Below are 22,290 nucleotides of genomic sequence, written 5' to 3'. Positions count from 1 at the left end.
TTCACGTCCTGAGCTGTTTGCGGCTCATTATGCTTCTCAGTAGGCTCTCCAAAGAGAAGCGGTGGGGAAGACTCCTGGAGGGAGGAGAGGAGAGTTATCCGACAAAGTTCCCCAAGCGTCCTCACAGCACAGCGAAAAACTGAAACACCCAGGAGCCAAATCCGCCCAGTCCCGACCCCGCACAACACCCCGGACCAAGGCTGTCACACAAAATGCACCCCCGACAGGACAGCGGCAGAGACTGAAAATCTGCGTGCTGGGTCGGATTCTCCGGCCGGGGACAGACAGAAAAGAAGGTCTGCAGGGTGGCCCCGGTTTCAACTTCCAGCTGTTCCCTGCGTTACGTTACTACACCGATCCTCAGCCCGCTTCCCTTCTGCAAAGTGGAGACAGCGCCCTTGCCAGTTCCGGGTGGGAATCCGGAGGGCTTCGCCTGGGCGCCAACCTGCACCCCTCCGGCCCGGAAGCGAGATCCACCGGGCCTGCTGCTCGCAGGGCTGGGAGCGGAACGTGAAGGAAGTCGGAGTCCCGCTCGCGGGCTTGAAAGCCTGGCAGGCGGGGAACCCCTTTTCTGCGATGCACTGCGTACCTGCTCACACTTCCAGCTTCGGAAATCTGCCGCTTGCGATCCAGACTACAGCCCGAGAATCCCTGGGCTCTACACCAGGAACAGGCGAAATTCCCGCCACGGCGCACCCGCGCTCTGGGAGGGCGGAGCCACGGCACAGCCCGTCCCCCAAGCGGCCAGTCCTCTCGCGAGGGCTTCTCTGAAACCACCAGAGCTCGCACTTCTCGCGAGAATCTCTCGGCCGGAACCTAGATACCGATACTTTTTTTTTTTTTATTGACACCGGAGGCCGGAAGGACAGGCTTCGTTGGGAAAAAAAAAAAAAAAAAAACTTAAAACGGGCCAAGGTGAGAAAGGCCTAAGGACAGCGAGGTTATCTTCTATCCCGGCGTTAATAGAGGAGTCTTTTATTCGAGTGAGACGCGGGGGTCTTGTTTACCCCCAGATCTGCGCCGCTCCCTCTGCTGCTTCGCTGCCAGTCACTCTTTTTGTTGGGCTGGAGGATGTTTTTTGTTCGTGGACTGTGTATGGACCAGGCTAGTGCAAAACTGAACTAACTGGGTGTTTGGTAGCACAGTTTAGGTCAGGCGGCCCTTGGTGTGGATTTAGGAACTATTTCTCCCCTTCTTTGCATAACCTTTGGGCAGAGGGTTGGCAGGCTTTTGTAAAGGTACAGTCGTTTGCAGGGTTCTTTTTACTGTTCTGTGAAACCGACTCCACAGAACGGTTAACACAGAAATAACACATTGCAGTATGTCACCGTTTTTGAAATTTATGAAGACTAACAGAATTTGCAGTGCAAATGCTGTGCTGGTTTGAGCATTTGCCTTTTGCTCATTCCTCTACAGTACGGTCTGTACTGTGGTCAATCTCTGCATGGGAAACCTATCATCATTTTCCCGTAAAGTAAATACACGTTTTCTGATGAATGGGATAAAGTGAGGGGAAAAATACGATTTCAAGTCTGGCCGCAACCTAGGGCTTTTGTGGTCGGTGTTATATCTGTTTTGCTCCTCTGATATACTGTGATACCTGATGCTTTGTTGAGGAGTGCTGCTGCTCCTTAATGGCCCGTGGGGAGTCTAGCATGAGGTATGAATCCTCCACAACCACCTCAAGGAATTATTACTTAGATAAGAGATTATTGTGCCCTGCCACTGCATTTAGGAAAGTGTGATCAGTAGACATTATTACTTCTTCCTCTAATCAAACTTTGAAATAGACTCCCTTTTCATTTTTTTAAGTGTCTAATGTCAACCAATCAACTTACTTGAATCCAGTGAGTGGGACCAACATAAGCTCCATAACTAACTTAAGCTAGTAGTATTAACATATTAGTAAGAATGCAGGTGGCTACTCTAGAAGAAATTGAAAGGAGCTTAGTAAAAGGGTCATTTAAAGAGTTGTAGACAGGGTTACCAGAAAACAAAAAGTGACTAGAGCTCCTACAGTTAACCAGAAAACTATTATCATCCTTAGGCCTAAGAAGTAAAGGGAAGGAGAGATTACCAGAAGGCATTGAGTCTTATTGCTATAGTAGACAGCAACTACCTGATAGCGACTTAGGATGCCTTCATAGAGGAACATAATCCCTACCAATTTAACAGAGCATTGGGAAGTACACCTTTCTTCCCACATTCTGGTTTCCGCCTGGTATCTCCCATGAGTCAAAATCAATTTAAAAGAAGGGAAGAATACTTTGCATAAAGTTTCCTGGGGTGGAAACTAAACTGAAAAAAGATGGAGAGTGAACCTCTCAGAAAAGAGTCAATTTTATTAGGCAGGTATAGGAATACTAAATGTACATATGTCTAATAACAGTTTCAGTGTACATGAAGCAAAAAATACTATAACTTTTAGGAGAAATATTCAAATAATTTTAATGAGAGCCATAGCAACTCTGCCCTCTGTAACTGATGAAACAAATAGGAAGAAAATTGATTTAAAGAAAACTTTAATAGCTGCCAATCAACTTGACCTAGTTGATATTTATAGGTGAATATATTCTATCCAATAATAGAATACATACTCTTGATAAGTGCACATATCCTAGTGAATACACCATTTTCTAAGTGATAAAATAAAGTTCACCAGCTTTAAACAGATTGAAATCATACAAAGTATATTGTCTGACCACAATGGAATTACACAGAAGATACATAAGAGATACCTAAAAACTTTAAATATCTGGAAAATCAGCAACACACTTCCAATTAACCTATAAATCAAAGAATAAATCATTAGGAAAATTAAGAAGTATTTTCACTTTAAATTAAAATGAAAACATTACAATTTATAGTACTATTTACATTAGAAAAGAAAAATAATGTAAGCATCTGTCTTGAGAAAGTAGAAAATAATTTTTAGCAACAAAGCAAGCAAATGAAGGAAGTAATAACTTGTAGAAAGATATAGGATGAAACAAGAAAAATAGAAGAAAGAAATGAAGTCAAAAGTTAGTTCTTTGAAAGGGTCAATATAATAGATAAACCCTCCAACCCTTTTTTCACAGAAAAAAGAAATAACACAAATTGCTAATGTAAGTTATTAAAGAAGTGTCTCACTATAGATTTTGTAGATATCCAAATGATAAAGATATTAGAAGCTTTTATGCCAATAAACATAGCTCAAATAGACAAATTCCTTGAAAGACAAAACTGCCAAAGCTCACAAAAGAAGAAAAAGGTAACAGATAAATTTGTGTCATTATAGTTACTTGAAACTTTTATTTAAAAAGTCCTCTCCTCCTCCTCCTCCTCTACCTCTTCTTTCCTTCCCTTCCCTCCCCCCTTCTTTTTCTTTTCTTCTTCCTCTTCTTCCTCTTCCTCTTTTTCCTCCTCCTCCTTCTTATTCTCTCTTTCTCACACAGACATACACACACACACACACACACACACACATGCTACTTATTACAAGAGAACTTCAGGATCAAATGTTTTACTGTTGAATTCTCCCCAACATTTAAAGAAGGAATAAACCAATTCTGTACTGACTCTTTCAGAAAATAGAAGAGGATTGAACACTTTACAGTTTACATTATGAAGCCGGAATTTCATTGATTATCAAAACCTGACAGAGACAAGAAAAGAAATTACAATCTAGGAGGGCAGGCGGAGACCACCCCAGAACAGACTGCTGGTGGTATCATGATGACCTATAACCCCCTGCCCCAAGAATATGAAAGTGATGACAACTCTTATGAAGTGTTGGATATAACTGAATATGCAAGAAGACACCACTGGTGGTATCAAGTGTTTGGCCACAGTTTGGGACCTATGGTAGAAAAATACTCAGTAGCTACCCAGATTGTAATGGGTGGTGTGACTGGCTGGTGTGCAGGATTTTTATTCCAGAAAGTCGGAAAATTTGCAGCAACTGCATTAGGGGGTGGTTTTCTTCTGCTTCAGATTGCCAGATACAGTGGCTATGTGCAAATTGACTGGAAGAGAGTTGAAAACGATTTAAACAAAGCAACAAGGCAGATTAAGCAACGAGCAAATAAAGCAACACCTGAAATCAGCAATATTATCGAAGAAGCAACAGAATGTATCAAACAGAACATTGTGATATCCAGTGGATTTCTGGGAGGCTTTTTGCTAGGCTTTGCATCTTAAAGACATGAAGGCTCTACCAAAGTAGATTCAAATATGAGAAAAGAAGTTTAAGCCACAGGATGCTCTCTTAACAGTACATGCCTCCAGAGTCCCCACAGCAGGGAGAAACAATTAGCTGGACAAAACTGAACTTACAACTTAGCAGTTTGACATCTGAAGCTTGGCAAACCGGTAACTGCAGTAAAACAACCTATGTGGCATGTGAATATAGTATTCTAGAGCAAAACATGGCTTCTATCATTATTTTAAAAATTGCATCTTTTTAGATACAAGCCTATAAATATCGCCATGAGCTGTAGATTTGGACAGAAATATTATCCTCTATTTAGATTATTAATTGTGGTTCATGGTATAGTACCAATAATTAAAAATTTATGTTATAGCTTCTATATTAGGGCTGTTTTTTTAAAAAGACTTATTTACTGGAAAGGCAGAGCGACAGGGAGAGACGGAAAGAGATCTTGCAACAACTGATTCACTCCCCAAATGGCTGTAAAGACCTGAACTGGGTTAGACAAAAGCCAAGAGTCTAGAAATCCATGAGGGTTTCCCACGTGGGTGACAGGGCTCCAGCCACGTGGGTCATCATTTACTGCTTTCCTGGATGCCTTAGCAGGGAGCTGGATGGAAAGCAGAGCAGTTGGGACTCAAACTGGTATACTCATAGGGGATGCCAGCATTGTTGCCGGCAATTTAAACTGTTGCACTACAGTGCTGGCCCCAGGGATTTTTTTGTTTTTTAAGATGTTTACAATAAACTGAAGAACAACAGACACAAAGAATTTCAATCCAGTATCACTGGAACTAAGCTCTGACAATATATAGAAAAGGATGATGTGTGATAAGAACATCAGATTTATTTTAGGAATGCAAGGTTGTTTCAAATTTCAGAAAGGAATCCATGTAGTTCATTATGCCAACAAACTATGAAAAGTAAAATCACATCATCATTTCAATAGATGCAAAAAAAGTTTTTGAAAAAAATCAGTATACATTCATGATAACAACTCTTGAAATTAAGAATAGAAGAAAATGTTGTATTGTTGACAAGCATACTGTTCACATCATACCTAATAATGAAAATGAATACTTTCTCTGTAAGCCTGAGAGCAAAGCAAGGATGTCTGCTTTCTCTGTGTCTTTCAACATTTTATTGGAGGAAACTAGCAAATGCAATAAGATATGAGAGTGAAAGAAAAGTTATATGTATAGGAAAAGAATAAATGAAACTGTCTTCATTCTCAGATGGTATAATTATTCATGTAGAAAATCCTAAAAATTTCCAGATCCGTGATTACAACTAGTAATTAATCCAGCAAAATGGCAGGATTCCATGTTAACATATAAAAATCAATTGCATTATTATAGACAAAAACAACATTTAGATTAAAAAGCAATACCATGTAATGGCCTAAAAATAAACCTTACAAAATATGCCCATGACTTTTTGTGCTGAGGATTAAAACCTATTGCTGAAAAAATTATCCTTTCACCATTTTCCTTTGCCAAAAACCAACTGACCATATATGTGTGTGTGTGTGTGTGTGTGTCTTGGAGAGGGACTGGTTATTCCTGTGGTCTATATTCTATTCCACTATGTCTAGCCTTGGATCAACACGTTTTCGATTATCACAGCTTAATAATTAAGTTCTGCCATTGGATAGTGTGAATATCCAGTTAAATAGAATAATACAGTATGATCATGATTTGGAAGGCTCAGTATTAGAATTTCTCTTAAAATGTATATATATAGAGAGAGATAGAGAGAGAAAGAGAGAGACTCAAAGGAATTATCAGTGAGAATCCTGGTGATATTTTCTTTTGTCAAAACTAACAAATGCATCCTCAAATTGATATGGAAATGCAAAAGTCTAGAGTAACAAAAATGATTTTGAATAAGAAAAGCATAATAAGAGTCACACTATCCAATGGCAGAACTTAATTATGAAGCTGTGATAATCGAAAATGTATTGATCTATGGCTAGACCTAGTGGAATAGAATATGGACCACACGAAAACCAGCCCCCCCAAGAGATATACACACACACACACACATATATATATGTATATACACACATGTATATATACACATGTGTATACACACACACACACATATGGTCAGTTGGTTTTTGGCATTGGAAAATGGTGCAAGGATAATTTTTTGAGTAGAATTCTTGGATACTGATACACTTTAAAAGGAACCTTGACTTTTACCTTACACTATTTAAAAAACTTAAGTCATTATGTGTTATAGAACTACAGCTATAAAACTTGTAGATATTCAAATCAATAGTAAACAGGGAGATGTAAAGCTGGTTCTTACTTAAGAGAAAACTTGAGTATGCGATATGATATAATGATATGATATCTATCATGAAATCTAAGAGGTATATTTTGTGAGAGACTGGACACTGTATATCAAACACTGCTGTTAACTTGAAAATGCAAGTTATCCATTGGGTGTGGCAAGATATAGATCATTATTGATGTTAGTAAGAGTCATTTCAGTTTAATAATAGGTTTCAGCTTATTAATGATTGTTATGGGTCAGATGGAAAATGGGAGGTAAGTAAGCTAATCTGGGAATTTTAACCAGAAATTAAAATAAATGAGAAAAATTGAGCAAGAGAGAAATGTGGCAGTCAACAGACAGAAGGTTGAAGACAGGAGATAGTAGAACATGTTTTGGAGGTTATGGTAATTTTCAAGCATAAAAGGAAAATTTTCTGCTGAAGAGGAGAATGATTGCAGGGGTTCATGCACTGAGATGAGAGCTGATGCCATCACTACACAGATGACTTATCAACCCCTGATAGAATCAAGGACAATTTTTCATTATAAAAGAATAAAAGGCATGCTGATAAAGAAGGCCAAAGTTGGTGAATTGGGTGGCAGGAAGTTTAGTTAGTTCCTGCTTTATTTCATCTATTGTCTCTGTTTCATCTATTGTCTCTATAACACATGAATTGTAAATGAGAAGAAAGAGTGGTTGTTAGGGATTTGAGAAGAGGAAAAGTGTGAGTGTGATATAGTCATTTTGGTTGAGTAAAAAAGTATATTTACTATGAGGGTCTAATAGGATTGTCTGGGAGTGTTGAGTGACCATCTGAGATTTATGACAAAAAAATTATAGGTCAGTCAGCATGGTTTTGTCAGTTTTTCCAGCAACACTCAGCTATTTGGTAAAAGAAGCAAGGATATATGATGGTAATTGCATGTTGTAGTTTGGGTGAACCCATTCTAACTTGCAACTTCCTTTTAATGTATTCACAAGTCATCTATTTGATAATTTATTTTATGTTTATAGATATCAGATTCAAAGCCAGTACTTTATGTTTTTAGTAAAGAAACTTTTCACAGATTCAACTTAATATAATATATTCCAATGGTTAAAAGTCTGCAGTGTGGGCCAGCGCCGTGGCTCAATAGGCTAATCCTCCGCCTTGCGGCGCCAGCACACCAGATAATAGTCCCGGTCGGGGCGCCGGAGTCTGTCCCGGTTGCCCCTCTTCCAGGCCAGCTCTCTGCTATGGCCCGGGAGTGCAGTGGAGGATGGCCCAAGTCCTTGGATCCTGCACCCACATGGGAGACCAGGAAAAGCACCTGGCTCCTGGCTTCGGATCAGCGCGGTGTGCCGGCCACAGCACGGCGGCCGCTGCGGCCATTGGAGGGTGAACCAACGGCAAAGGAAGACCTTTCTCTCTGTCTCTCTCTCTCTCTCTCTCACTGTCCACTCTGCCTGTCAAAAAAAAAAAAAAAAAAAAAGTCTGCAGTGTAAGAAAATTTTCATAATTTTGATTGAAATCTTAGGTAAAGACCATTCCTTCTTGTGCCTTAAATGAAACCAAGGATCACTTTATTTCATTATGGTAATTACTTTTAAGCCTAGAATTGAAGTTGGCATTTTCGTAGAATCTGACCAATATTTAACCAAGTTCAATGATTTTATTATATAATTGGCCACCATTCAGGATATACTGAGATAGCTAAAGTCGGTGATGACTTTCAGTCTTACATTATTGAAAATATTATTTTATGGAACCCATCTTTTGCTGCCTTTGTGTTGTTGATACCTTGTGTTTTATTCCAATAATTGTAAGCAACATATATTGAACTCTTAATCTCTCAACTGCTACTCCCTGACATAGATACCATGATTTAAACAACTACCCCAGTAGTGACTGAAAGTTTTCAGTAGTTGAAAAAGAGCAAATTTCCTGTATAGTGAAAGGAATCATCAAGAAGTTAGGTCATTAACAATTTAGTACTTTACTTTTATAACCTTGAAGAAAGTTTCTTTGTGGACTATTGGACTGGGGTCCACAACTTCTCACTGTTGGCCAAAGTCTGCTTTCAGTTTCTGCCATGTGGGCCTCTTCTAACATAGAAGTTTCTTTCATCAAAGTCAAGAACCACAAGAAAAAATTCATCATTGGGCCTCATTCTTTTTTGTATCTTTATTTTATGTATTTATGTATTTATTTATTTGAAAAGCAGAGAGACACCCAGAGAGAGAGAGAGAGAGAGAGAGAGAGAGTGCTTCTCTCTGTTGGTTCACTCCCCAAATGCCTTGGGACAGCCAGGGCTGGGCCAAGCAAAAACTACAAGGCCAAAATACTTAAAATACCCTTACATGGGTAGCAGGGACTCAAGTACTTGGGCCATTATCTGCTGGCCTCCTAAGTGCATTAGCAGGAAACTGGATTAGAGGAAGATTCAGGACTCAAACTAGCACTCTGATAAGGGTACAAGCATTCCAAGCAACAGCCTAATCAACTATATCACAATACCTGACATTGTATCTTTGGCATCTTTCCCTCTTATAGTGCTCTTATTCCATCTGCTTCTTTTTTTTTTTTTAAGATTTTATTTGAGAGGTAAAGTTACAGACAGTGAGAGGGAGAGATAGAAAGAAAGGTCTCCCTTCCATTGGTTCACTCCCCCAAATGGCTGCAACAGCTGGAGCTGTGCCAGTTTGAAGCCAGGAGATAGGTGCTTCTTCCTGGTATCCCATGTGGGTTCAGGGACCCAAGGACTTTGGCCATCTTCCACTTTTCCTAGGACATAGCAGAGAGCTGGATTGGAAATAGAGCAGCCAGGACTAGAACCAGCATCCATATAGGATGCTGGCGCCACAGGTGGAGGATTAACCTACTGCATACAGTGCTGGCCCCTCCATCTGCTTCTACCTCCATGATCTTGGCCCATCAATTACTATTCTTCCCTTTTCCTTAAGTCTCTATCTCTTCCTTCTTTCCCTAAACCTGCTGTGGTGGGCATCATCTAACATGGTTCCCAGTGACATCTGCCACTAGTAGTCATGCTTCTGTGTAATATTCTCCCCCTTGAGTTTGGGGTGAACTAATAACCTGTTTCTACTGAATAGAAGAAAGCAAAAAGTGATAATATATCACTTCCTTAACTAGGTTATAAATGACTCTTAATTACATCTTGCTATTATTCTCTCTCTCTCTCTCTTTCTCTCTTGCACCTTCTTGACTTCTTCACTTTGATGAAGGAAACTTCTATGTTAGAAGAGGGCCACATGACAGAAACTGAGAGCAGACTTTGGCCAACAGTCACTGAGAAATTGTGGCCCTCAGTCCAGTAGTCCACAAAGAACTGAATCCTGACAACAACCATGTGAATGAGTTTGGGAAGTAGATTCTTCTGTAGTTGAGCATTGAAATGGCTATAGGCATATAGTAAAGAATTTATCACTATTCAGTGAAAGGTCTTGCCTTTCCCCTTGGCCTTTTGAGGCCATCTCTAAGTCAACATTGTATTTGATAGTAAAAGTGTATTTTTTGCTGCGGCCTGGATCATGTTGGGTGGTATAGTAATATGATTTGGGTTATTAGATGACCATGCCTGAAAGAACAACAATATACTTTAGAGTAGGCCTTTGGGTAAGGCCTGGAGATGGAGATCAGTCATATGGGTAATAATTCCATAATGCTACATAACATAGCTTCACTACAATATCTGACCTCTGAAGTTTCAGCAGCCTTCCCCGAGCGGCAGTATTCTGTGAACATTGTCACAAAACAATGATGAATGAGTAATGTATCCTGACTCCAGTGGTAAAACACAGTGGAGGTTCTACAAAGTAGAAGTTTAGTACTTCCTTAGACTACCCTAGGTTTGTTTCCCCTGGTTGATTTGAATATGTATCCTTTCCTTATAATAAAACATAACTGTGAGTATAATAGCATTCAAGGAGATTTTGAGAACTCCTTGAAGTTGCAGATGGTGTCAGAGTGAGCACAATCTTGTGTGGACTATCTGGCTCCTAACTGGTAGCTGCCTAAGCTGCTGTAATAGCATTGCTTTTGGCTAACCGCTGACTGTGGCTGACAATTTGATTGCAGCCTGTAAAAGTCCTTAAAGCAGAGGATCCAGCTAAACTACATCCAGATTCCTGGATAAGATAATCTGTCTTGTTGAGATAATAAAATTTTATCTTCAGAAAATCTGAGATAAATTTTATTGTTTCAAGCCACTAAATTTTGACATTACAAAGCAATTGGTAACTAATATAGCCACTAGCATACCGAAAATCTCAAAGCAAAACAAACAATAAACAGAACTCAAAAAACAATAAAGCAAAATAAACCTTGCTTGTGAGTATCTAAATAGTCATATTGATTCTAAATTTAACCAAATGGTGATAAGCTCCTTTTAGGTGTCACTCTGTTTTTCTGGGAAACCTATTCATAATCACAGTTTCTATTCCTAATTCTGCAAAGTTTACTCTAAAATGCATAACTCATTCTAAAACCTTTCCTTTGCGTTTCATAGCTGTAAATGTAACTGCTTATTAGTATCTCCTCATGGATGTCTTAAAAACCTTCCATTTTGGTTTTTCATAATGAATACATCATGGTTTCTCCAAAACCAGATCTTTTTATAAAAATGTCATCCCTGTGAATGATTCCATATTCTTTCTTGACCGAATACCTAAAGCTTTTATAGTAGTCTACTTCAACAATCTTGTCTCCCTTATTTCCACATTTATTTCCTTACCAAGAGTCAGTTTTACTTAAATTTGTCAGAACCCAGCCATATATATAAAGCTATGAAGAATTGTGACTATCTCTCATCAAGAACTACAATAACTTCATAACTTGTCATCTAGCATTCACTCTGCCTGTGATCTTCACCCATGTCTTTTCCACCTTTCACTGAAGTGATTTTTTCCCCATAATGCTAGGATGAAAAGATCAATATTTACCCTCTTTAAAAAATCACTGCCCTGAAGATTGAGACAAACTTAATATGGCATATGAATATTTTTATTCCTGTGTACCTGTATCACTTCCTTGGGGAAGCCTTCCATCACTTCCCTAGTAATGCCAAATGCTTATATTGTAGGTAGCCACATAGCTCACATGGGAAGTATATGCTACAGGTGCAATTTTCTATTGACATAGGTAATTATTTGATATTTTTAATATCTTATACTACACTGTAGTTTCAAGAGGGGAGGAACTTTTACTTAACACTATACCTTCAAAGTACAGCAACTTTATCTTGAGGATACTCAGTGTTTCCCAGATAAATAATGGGTGAATGTATTGTTGAAGTGTATTTTTCATGTAATAGAAAGATCAGGGTGATTTTGAAGATAGATTTCATTTTGATGCCTGTCTTTATTTATTCTGTTGCTGCATTCAAGCCACATTATCTCTCTTGAGATCTACTTTTTCGATTTGTACCTGCCTGGCCTGTTGTGATAATTACATTAAAAAGGTAAGTAAAGCCTCCACAGTAATGTAGTATGAACTGTCCAGCCTTTGTTTTGAGTTTGCTTGAATCCTAAGGATTGGAATAAGATAGAAGGTAGCCCTGATCTGTAGTGTTACGGAAGTTGTAAACCTTTAAAAAGATATGCAAATACATTAGTAGAAAACATATAGATGTCAGGACCAGTGCTATGGTATAGTACGCTAAACTTCTGCCTGTGGTGCTGGCATCCCATGTGGGCACTGGTTTGTGTCCCAGCTGCTCCTCTTCCAATCCAGCTGTCTGCTATGGCCTGGGAAAGCAGTGGAAGGTAACCCTGAAGAAGTTCCAGGCTCTTGGCTTCAGATCTGTTTAGCTCTGGCCATCACGACCATTTGGGGAATGGACCAGCAGATGGAAGACCTTTCTGTCCGTCTCTCCTGCTCTCTGTCTGTAACTCTGCCTCTCAGATAAATAAATAAAAGCTTAAAAAAAAGAAAGAAAACATAGTGTCAAATAAAACATATTAATTGGCCCAATTGGCCTTCTGGCTTCTAGTCTGAAATCCTTCAATCTAATCTGGATCAGAATATCGCTATGCAAATGAAGATGGATTTGTAAATACTTATTTTAAATAGATAAACCTGTTTTGTTCCCTCTACCTTCTGCTTTTCTTTTTTTAAGATTTACTTATTTGAGAAGTAGAGTTACAGAGAGAAGGAGAGACAAGGTCTTCCATATGCTGCTGGTTCACTCCCCAAATGGCTGCAATGGTTGGAGCAGATTTGATCCATAGTCAAGAGCCAAGAGCTTCTTTGGATCTCCCATGCAAGTGCAGGGACCCCAGCACCCGAGCCACTTTCCACTGCTTTCCGAGGCCATAAGCAGAGAGCTGGATTGGAGGAGGAGCAGCTAGGCCTCCAACTGGCAGCCATATGGGATGCCAGTGCCGTATGCAGAAGCCTAGCCTACCACACCACAGTGCCAGCCCCTGCCTTCTGCTTTTTTTTTTTTTTTTTGACAGACAGAGTGGACAGTGAGAGAGACAGAGAGAAAGGTCTTCCTTTGCCGTTGGTTCACCCTCCAATGGCCGCCGTGGCCAGCGCGCTGCGGCCGGTGCACCGCGCTGATCCGGTGGCAGGAGCCAGGAGCCAGGTGCTTTTCCTGGTCTCCCATGGGGTGCAGGGCCCAAGCACCTGGGCCATCCTCCACTGCACTCCCTGGCCACAGCAGAGAGCTGGCCTGGAAGAGGAGCAACCGGGACAGAATCCGGCGCCCCGACCGGGACTAGAACCCGGTGTGCCGGCGCCGCAAGGCGGAGGATTAGCCTAGTGAGCCGCGGCGCCGGCCCTGCTTCTTAACACATCTAAAAGATTCTATGTATATTTTGACAAGGATTTCTTGGTTGACACTCGCTCTAAGACCACAGGGAATGAAGAAACAGTGGTTTGTGAATACAAAAGCTTAGTGCTGTCACCAAAGGAAGAAGGATGAGATGCTATATAGGTCAGCCAGCAGATACCCTTTCTGCATCCCTGACTGGTAGAATTTTCTTATTTTAATGTATTCCGCACAATTCACTTCCTCTGTGATGTCACTTCCTATCAAAATCCCTCTGTTCAGCGAAAATAAGCGATTGTCTCTTTTACATTTTTTATAAGTATATGTAATTACCTTTACTTTTTTTTAAAGATTTATTTTATTTCTATGAAAGATGGAGTTACAGAGAGGATAGAGACAGAGAGAGAGAAGGGTCTTCCATCTGTAGGTTCATTCCCCAGATGGCTGCAGTGGCCAGAACTGAGCCAATCCAAAGCTAGGAGCTTCTGGGACTCCCACATGGATACAGGGGCTGAAGGACTTGGGCCATCCTCCATTGCATTCCCAGGCACATTAGCAGGGAACTGGATTGAAAATGGAGTAGCCGGAACTCGAACTGGTGCCCATATGGGATGCCAGCACTGCAGGCCGGGGCTTTAATTGCTGTACTACAGCACCGGCCCCATGTAATTACCTTTAATGTGCCACATTACCTTTAATGTGCTAGAATGTGTCTGCCTGCCTCTTAAAAGCAGCTTCCTCTAAGAAAGATTCCACCCATAGATAGCCTGGTACTTCCTATTCTGCTTCTAGTGACAGCTTCTTGCATCTTGTCTTCAGTTACCTGGTTTCCCCTTTTCCTGCCCTCTTCTCTAATTGTAGATCCTTAACCCTATTCCTAAGACGTTTGTAATTTCTCACTTATCTCAAAGCATCTTCTGTAACTTGCCGTACAAACTCCATGACCCTGGCTATCTGCCAACACTTCACTTCTCTGACCAATGGCTAAACTGAAGGCCGTCCCAATGCTTTATACTTCCTTCCTTCCTTCCTTCCTTCCTTCCTTCCTTCCTTCCTTCCTCCCTCCCTCCCTCCCTCCCTCCCTCCCTTCCTTTTTGACAGGCAGAGTGGACAGTGAGAGAGAGAGACAGAGAGAAGTCTTCCTTTTCTGTTGGTTCACCCCCCAATGGCCGCTGCGGCCGGCCTGCTGCACTGATCCAAAGCCAGGAGCCAGGTGCTTTTCCTGGTCTCCCATGGGGTGCAGGGCCCAAGCACCTGGGCCATCCTCCACTGCACTCCCTGGCCACAGCAGAGAGCTGGCCTGGAAGAGGAGCAACCGGGACAGAATCTGGCGCCCCGACCAGCACTAAAACCCAGTGTGCCGGCGCTGCAGGCGGAGGATTAGCCTAGTGAGCTGCGGTGCTGCCTATAGTTCTTTTCTAAATGTCCTTGGGTTAGATTTTCACTTCACACTGGTAGGACACATAAGTTTTTTGTTTTGTTTTGTTTTGTTTTGTTTTTTTTTGACAGGTAGAGTTATAGACAGTGAGAGAGAGACAGACAGAGAAAAAGGTGATCCTTCTGTTGGTTCACTCCCTAAATGGCCACTACGGCTAGCATTGCGCTGATCTGAAGCCAGGAGCCAGGTGCTTCCTCCTGGTCTCCCATGCGGGTGCAGGGGCCCAAGGACCGGGGCCATCCTCCACTTACCTCCCAGGCCACAGCAGAGAGCTAGACTGGAAGAGGAGCAACCAGGACTAGAACTGGCGCCCATATGGGATGCCAGTGCCACAGGCGGAGGATTAACCAAATGAGCTATGGTGTCGCTCCCCCTCTTCATGGAGGAACGACACAGGACCCTGCGCTGTTCTTTGGTCTGCTCGGCCCTCCCCGGGTTTGCTGCTGGTTCTTCCTGGGTTGGCTACCGTCCCTTCCACATCCGTGGAAGGGCGGTTCCCCCTGCCACTTTTCCCCACTTCCGCGGGGGAGCGGCACACCGCTGGCTGGCTCTCTTGGGGGCTGCACAGGTGTTCCTTCAGATAGATGTTCCCCTTAGATGTTCCTGGTGCGTGTTGGCTCTCTCCTCCTTTATAGTCCCCTTCCACCAATCCCAACTCTGCTACCCACACGCCGAGTACGCTGCTCTCCTCCAATCAGGAGCAGGTCCTACAGTTTATTGGTTGAACTGGAGGCAGCTGTGCAGAAGCCGTTTCTCCCTTCTCAGCGCCATATTGTGGGAGAGCAGATGCACAGAATAAGTCCTAATTCCAGTAACTTAGTCTAGTCCGAGTTGCTCCCAGTTGCTCCCCACACCATGGCACCGGCCTAGGACACATAAGTTTTTAACATATATACACAGAATAATCATGCTTGTCTATGTCTTCACTGGACTTGCCTAACCTTGCTATTTGTTTATTATGTTCTCAGAATCTAGGATAGTACCTGAAAATAGTAGTGCCTTAAAAATTCTTTTTGATTATGTGGATAAAATATTGCATCTGTTATTTAATTATCAGCAATCATATCTATGCTTTGGAAACCTTTTTGAAAGATCTTATAATGGCCTTAGAGTTTCAGCTGAGGCACGAATATGAGAAAAATAACTGTCTGAGCTGCTATATCACCATTGCAAAGGAGGTTCCACAAACCGGCTTTTGTCAGCAAATTTGCTTTTAGTAGGGATGAATTCAGATGGGTAGAATTTCTAGAATGAAGCCTTTATATAGATTAGGAAAAGATAGCTTCGGTGGCTCCCCTTTCCAAGAGGAACTTCAGAGAACCACTTAGAGAGGATGACATTTGTCCTCTGGCATTTGAATCTGTGTCAGTGCTGACAAAATAAAGGTAAAAGCTTGGCCAAAGTGACTTGTGGTGGCAGGACAAGGAGAGTGCTCTGGAAAGAGTAAACTGTACTTTCAACTGGAGTAGGGAAATCATGTGTGCTTCCTGGGGGAAGATTCCAGATGTGAGGTATCTTAGGAGGCATTTTGTATTAAAACAGTTGCCTGTAGGCATCAGGTGGCATCAAAAGAAAGAGACTAGAGAGGGGCTATTGGAAACCAGCCACGAGGTGGGAGGATGGTCATTTATAGCAAAAATTGTATCAGATCTCATACTTGCTTAAAATACTACAGTGATGTTTTGATGGGGATCTCATAAAATCTGTAGACTATCTCTGATAGTATGAGCATTTTCACAATGTTAATTCATCTAATCCATGAACATGGAATACTTTTTCATTTTTTATGTATCCTTTATAATTTATTTCATTAGTGTTTTATAATTTTCACTGTGGAGATCTTTCACTTTGTTGGTTAAATTTTGTCCTAAATATTTTTGATAACTATTGTGAATGAAATTGATTTCTTTTTTATTGTTTGTTATTGTTTTTTGTATGTTGGCTTCATGTCCTTAAAACATACTGAATTTATCAATTGTAACAGCCTTTTGATGGAGTATTTAGTTTTTTCTGTGTATAAAATCATGTCATCTGCACATATGGATAGTTAGACTTCCTCCTTTCCAGTATCAGTGCCCTCATTTCTTTCTCTTGTCTAATTTCTCTTCCTAAGATTTCCAACACTTATAGAATAAGTGATAAAAACAAACACCCTTGTCTTCTTCCAGATCTTAGAAGGAACACTTTGAGTTTTCCCTATTTCAGATGATATTGATTATTGGTTTGTCATATCTAGTCTTTATTATCATGAGTTATGTTCCTTCTGTACCTAATTTTTTGAGAGTTAAGGAATGTGGAATCTTATAAAAATCTTTCTCTGAATCCATTGAGAAGAATGACATTCTTTACAGAATAGAAAAAAACAAGCATATGATTCATATGGAATCATGAAAGTCTCAGAATAGCCAAAGTGATCCTGAGGAAAACAAATGACACTGAAAGTATCACAATACCCTACCACAGCATACTATAAAGCCATAGTAATCAAAACAGCATGGTACTGGTATAAAAACTGACATATAGAATGATGGTTTAGAATGGAAAACCCAGAAATCAATCACATGTATATATCCAACTGATTTCTGACAAAGGTGCCAAGAACATACATTAGAGAAAAGACATTTTCTTAAATAAGTGGTGCTGCCAAAATTGGATATAGAGGTATAGAATGAAATTAGATCCCCACCTCTCATCATATACAAAAATCAACTCAAAATGGATCAAAGGCCTAATTGTATGACCTGAAACCATAAAATTACTGGAAGAAAACAAAGAGGAAACACTTCAAAGCATTGATGTAGACAAAGATTTTTTTGGTTAAGACCCCAAAAGCACAGGTAACAAAAGTGAAAATAGACAAATGGAATTATATCAAAATAAGTTTCTGCACAGCAAAGGAAACAAAGGGTAAAGAAACAACTAGTAAATTGATAGAAAATATTTACAGACTATTCATTTGACAAGAAATTAATATCCAGAGCACATAAGGAACTCAACAGCATCAAAAACGCAAATAATCCAACTTAAAAATGTGTAAATGATCTGAGAAGACCTTTCTCAAAAAATATATATAAATGATTAACATGAATATGAGAAAGCCGGCGCCGTGGCTCAATAGGCTAATCCTCCGCCTTGCGGCGCCGGCACACCGGGTTCTAGTCCCGGTCGGGGCGCCGGAGTCTGTCCCGGTTGCCCCTCTTCCAGGCCAGCTCTCTGCTATGGCCAGGGAGTGCAGTGGAGGATGGCCCAGGTGCTTGGGCCCTGCACCCCATGGGAGACCAGGAAAAAGCACCTGGATCCTGGCTCCTGCCATCGGATCAGCGCGGTGCGCCGGCTGCAGCGGCGGCCATTGGAGGGTGAACCAACGGCAAAGGAAGACCTTTCTCTCTCTGTCTCTCTCTTTCTCACTGTCCACTCTGCCTGTCAAAAAAAAAAAAAAAACATGAATATGAGAAATGCTCAATATCACTCACTAATCGTGAAGAAAATATAAATAAAACCAAGCAAGATATCATCCCCAGAACTGTTCTAATTTCTATTACCAAACCCTCCCCACCAAAAAAAAAAAAAAATCATATGCTGATGGGAATGTGGAAGAAAGGGGAACTCTTATAAGCTACTGGTGGGAATATAAAATACTGCAACTACAATGTAAAACAGTGCAAAGATTCCTTTAAAAACTAAAACTCTACCATGTAATCCAGCTATTCCACTACTGGATATATGTTCAAAGAAATGATGCCTGTACTTTCATGTTTATTGCAATGCTATTCATAGTAGTTTAGATATAGAATCACCCCAGAAATACATCAATAAGTGAATGAATAAAGAAAATATAGTATATACACACAGTGGAGTATTATTCAACCATAAAGAATTAAATGTTGACATTTATAGCAAAATGGATGGAACTGGAGACATTATGTTAAGTGAAATAAGCTAACATAGAAAAACAATTATTGCATGTTCTCCTGAATATGTGGAAGCTTTTATTAAAAAAAAAGTCCTGAACATGAAATGTATTACTAGAAACTTGGAAGAATGGAGGTAGAGGAGGATAAAATGAGGCAGATTAACAGGTAGTAAAACACATCATAAGTTCTAATGTTTCATAGTACATTAGGATAACTATAGTTCACAATAACCTGCTACATGAGAGTACTACAAAGAGTAAACAGAGAAATATAATTAAAAAATAATTTGTATTTTGTACAAAAAATTTGAAAACCATGCAGAGTCTTTTCATAATGCATATTTTCCATAGATTTTATGAATATCCCTGGAGTATTTTGTGAAGAAGTAGAAGAGAGGAAGTTGAAGGTTCCAATCATGAAGTAATGACAAAGAGAAACATTGAATCCTGACTTGATTAGTACACAATAGATACATTTATTAAATATCATACCATACTCCATACATATGTATAATTAGTAAGTGTTAATTTTTTAAAAAATCAAAGGAGATGGAAATGTTAACTAATCTGATTTGATCACCATACATGGAATACAGTGGCCTCCTTTCAGTAAAATATGAACTAATTATCTTTATGATTTTACCTCTTCCCTTGCCTACAATCTCATTCTGTACAACTTCTCACATCTCTTGTATCAGCCATACTGGCCTTCTTTCAATACAGTGTATTCTTCTCTGCTTCAAAATGTTTGCACAAGCTGTGCCTTATGCCAGAAGTTTTTATTCTCTTGCTTTAAGTCTTGGGGCTTTTTCATTCTTGAGATCTTGACTAAACTCCCTTCCCTAATAGAGAATTATGAATCCCTCCATTTAACATAAATTTCTGTTAATTTGAGTTGGGGAAAATCTGCAAGTAGTGTAAAACTCAGTACAATTGTGATTTAACAAGAAAAAAATGTTTCTTCGCCTCTCATATGAGAGTCATGTAAGCAATCTAGATCTGGCAGTATTGTATAGTTTCAGGATCCAGGAACCTGAATCCTGTGTCTTCAGTATGTGGCCTCTATTTTAAATTTGCCTTGTGCTTTTAGTGCAACCAGAACATGTATAGTCCAGCTGACAGGAAGAAGAACAAGGAAGGTGATAAGACCTTTTAAGATCAGTTGTACAAGTTGATCATTCTACATCTGCTTAGGTATCGCTGACCTGAATTTACACATCACAGTCAGCGACAAGTTAGGCAAGCCAGGAAAGATAATCCTCATTATGGCTGGCCACATACCTAACTAAAAATTAGGGGACAAGTTAAAATGGATGTAAGGGACAAGTTGTAGCTGCTACAGCAAACACCCATTAGTTCCATTTTCCCACAGCATTAAATTATAGAGGCTAGAACTTTTCTCTTTCATAGAAACTTTTGACCACTCATTATAAAGTAAATTTCTGTAATAGTTTGAGTCAGACTGAGCTGCAAGTGACAGGCAATTTGGTATAAAAGTGTCTTCACAAGAAAACAATTTAATGCCCTTTCAAATGCAAGTCATTTAATCTGTATATTTACATGGTGCTTTATAGTATCCAGAAAGGGAATAATCAAATTGTATCAGTTATATCACTCATCATAATATATCCAGTGAGCCAAATCTGGCATGCCACCTGTTTGTAAGAGTAATATTTTATTGGAACACAACCACATCTATTGATTAAAGTTTTACTCATGATTGCTTTCTCACATAATGGCAGAGTAGAGTTTGCAACCAAGAGTTTATGGCCCTCAAGGACTAAACTTTCTACTATCTGTCCCTTTATAGAAAAAAATTGCCAACCGTTGAGTTATATTAACTGGTTTGTTGAATAACATTATTTAAAGGCATTAATTTCCTTGGAACACTGAGAATTTTCTGCTGAAAACCAGCAGTTGTTAAGAAAGTGTTTTTTTAATTTTTTCCTACAATACAATGCACACCACCACCAAATATATTCTTTAATTTTTTTTTCCTTTGGGAAGTAAGATGATGATATTTTAGTTTTGTTACTTTACCTTGTTATCTTGCTAATTCTAATAATGTCACCAGTCTAAAAATTCTTGTGCCAGAGCAGGAAGTTACCTTAGTGGCTATTATGTGGCATACTCTACTGTGCTACCCAGATTCCCTCTTAAAATGAAATACTTATTTCCCTAGCTGTGGAAGTTTTGTTGTCAGCTTGTAGCTGTTAACCCCTTTCAGAACTGCTTTTGGTAAAGAGAGCCTCCTTACCCAAAGTGGGACATCTCTTCCCTTCAGAGAAAGGTACCTCCTTCTTTGATGACCTGTTCTTTCCACTGGGATCTCACTCGTGGAGATCTTTCATTTAGGTCATTTTTTTTTTTTTTTTGGCCAGAGTGTCTTGGCTTTCTATGCCTGAAATACTCTCATGGGCTTTTCAGTCAGATCCGAATGCCTTAAGGGCTTATTCTGAGGCCAGAATGCTGAAAAATAACTTTCTTAAAAACAGCATATGCTGTAGCTAGGATTTGTTTATCCATTAAGCCTGACAATTTGACATTTCATTGGTGTGTTTAGATCAATTTCATTTAATATAATTATTAATATGGTTGTGTTTAGGTCTACCCCACTAGGTTTTGTTATTGTTCCCTTGTTTCCTCTTTATCGAATGTTTTGGATTGTTTAACTCAAGACATTTTTGCCTAGGTTGATGTCTTGAAATCTTTCCTCTATTAATTTGGTGGTTTCAGGTCTTAGGTTTAGGTCATTGATCCATTTTGAGTTGATTTTTGTATAGGGAATAATGTGATTGTCTTATTTCAAACTTTTGCATGTGGAAATCAGATTTCTTAATGCCATTTGTTGAATAATTTTAGTTCCTTTGTCAAAGATGAGTTGACTGCAGATGTGTAGGTTAATGACATACATTTGTATTTTTATGCCATTACCAGGCTGTTTTGATTACAACAGCCCTGTAGTATGTCTTAAAATCTGATATAAGATAATCGAAAATGAATCTTGATGTGAATGGAAGGGGAGAGGGAGTGGGAAAGGGGAGGGTTGTGGGTGGGAGGGACGGTATGGGGGGGAAGCCATAGTAATCCATTATTCGTACTTTGGAAACGTATATTCATTAAATAAAAGTTAAAAAAAAAAAAGAGACCTTTTAACAAAAAAAAAATTTGCAAAAATTTTGAAATGGTAATTTAGAAGGAAAATAAAATATTTCAGTGACCTATAAAAAAAAAAATCTGATATTGTGATGCCTCCATCTTTGTTTTGTTGTTTAAGATTTCTTTCTGTATTTGGGATTTTTTTTGTGTTTTCATATGACTTTTAGGATCAGTTTTATGAGTTCTTTGTAGACCTTCATTGGAATTTTCATTGGGCTTGCTTTGAATGTGTAAATTGCTTTAGATAGTATGGACAGTTTGATGATATTAATTCTTTGAATCCAAGAATATAGAATATTTTCCATTTTTTGGTGTATTCTATTTCTTTCTTTAATGATATCTTTTTGTGGAAATCTTTCATATTCTTAGTTAAACTTATTCCAAGGTATTTAATTGTTTTTTGTAGCTACTGTGAATGGGACTGATCTTATAATTTCTCTCTTAGCCAAAACATTATTGTGTATAAGAATGATTCTTCTTTTTGAGTGTTGGATTTATATCCTGCCACTTTATTGAATTCACTTATGAGATC

The 22,290-nt window shown here is 39.5% G+C and overlaps 2 protein-coding genes across 5 annotated transcripts in view; one reads left to right on the top strand and one right to left on the bottom strand.

Annotated features, from left to right (window-relative positions):
- MMS22L (MMS22 like, DNA repair protein) overlaps window positions 1-746 on the bottom strand; it is a gene marked incomplete in the record, with an annotated part of 119,895 nt that extends 119,149 nt beyond the window's left edge. Inside the window, 2 exon segments of the mRNA XM_070073760.1 lie at window positions 1-74; window positions 590-746.
- LOC100347410 (FUN14 domain-containing protein 1) overlaps window positions 731-22,290 on the top strand; it is a 265,389-nt gene continuing 243,829 nt past the window's right edge. For 2 of the 4 annotated variants that reach the window (XR_007923224.2, XR_011388608.1), the window contains exon 1: window positions 731-915. Coding sequence is in view for 2 of the 4 variants with exons in the window: in XM_008263240.4 (XP_008261462.1) it covers window positions 3,715-4,182 (468 nt within the window). In the remaining 2 variants the exon portion in view is untranslated. The other 2 variants (XM_008263240.4, XM_051855457.2) reach the window with 2 other exon arrangements.

The sequence above is a fragment of the Oryctolagus cuniculus genome, chromosome 5 (genome assembly GCF_964237555.1).
Source record: "Oryctolagus cuniculus chromosome 5, mOryCun1.1, whole genome shotgun sequence".
In the NCBI taxonomy this organism is placed as follows: Eukaryota; Metazoa; Chordata; class Mammalia; order Lagomorpha; family Leporidae; genus Oryctolagus; species Oryctolagus cuniculus.
Note: the sequence above shows the minus strand (reverse complement) of the source record. Positions and strands in the feature narration are given on the sequence as shown.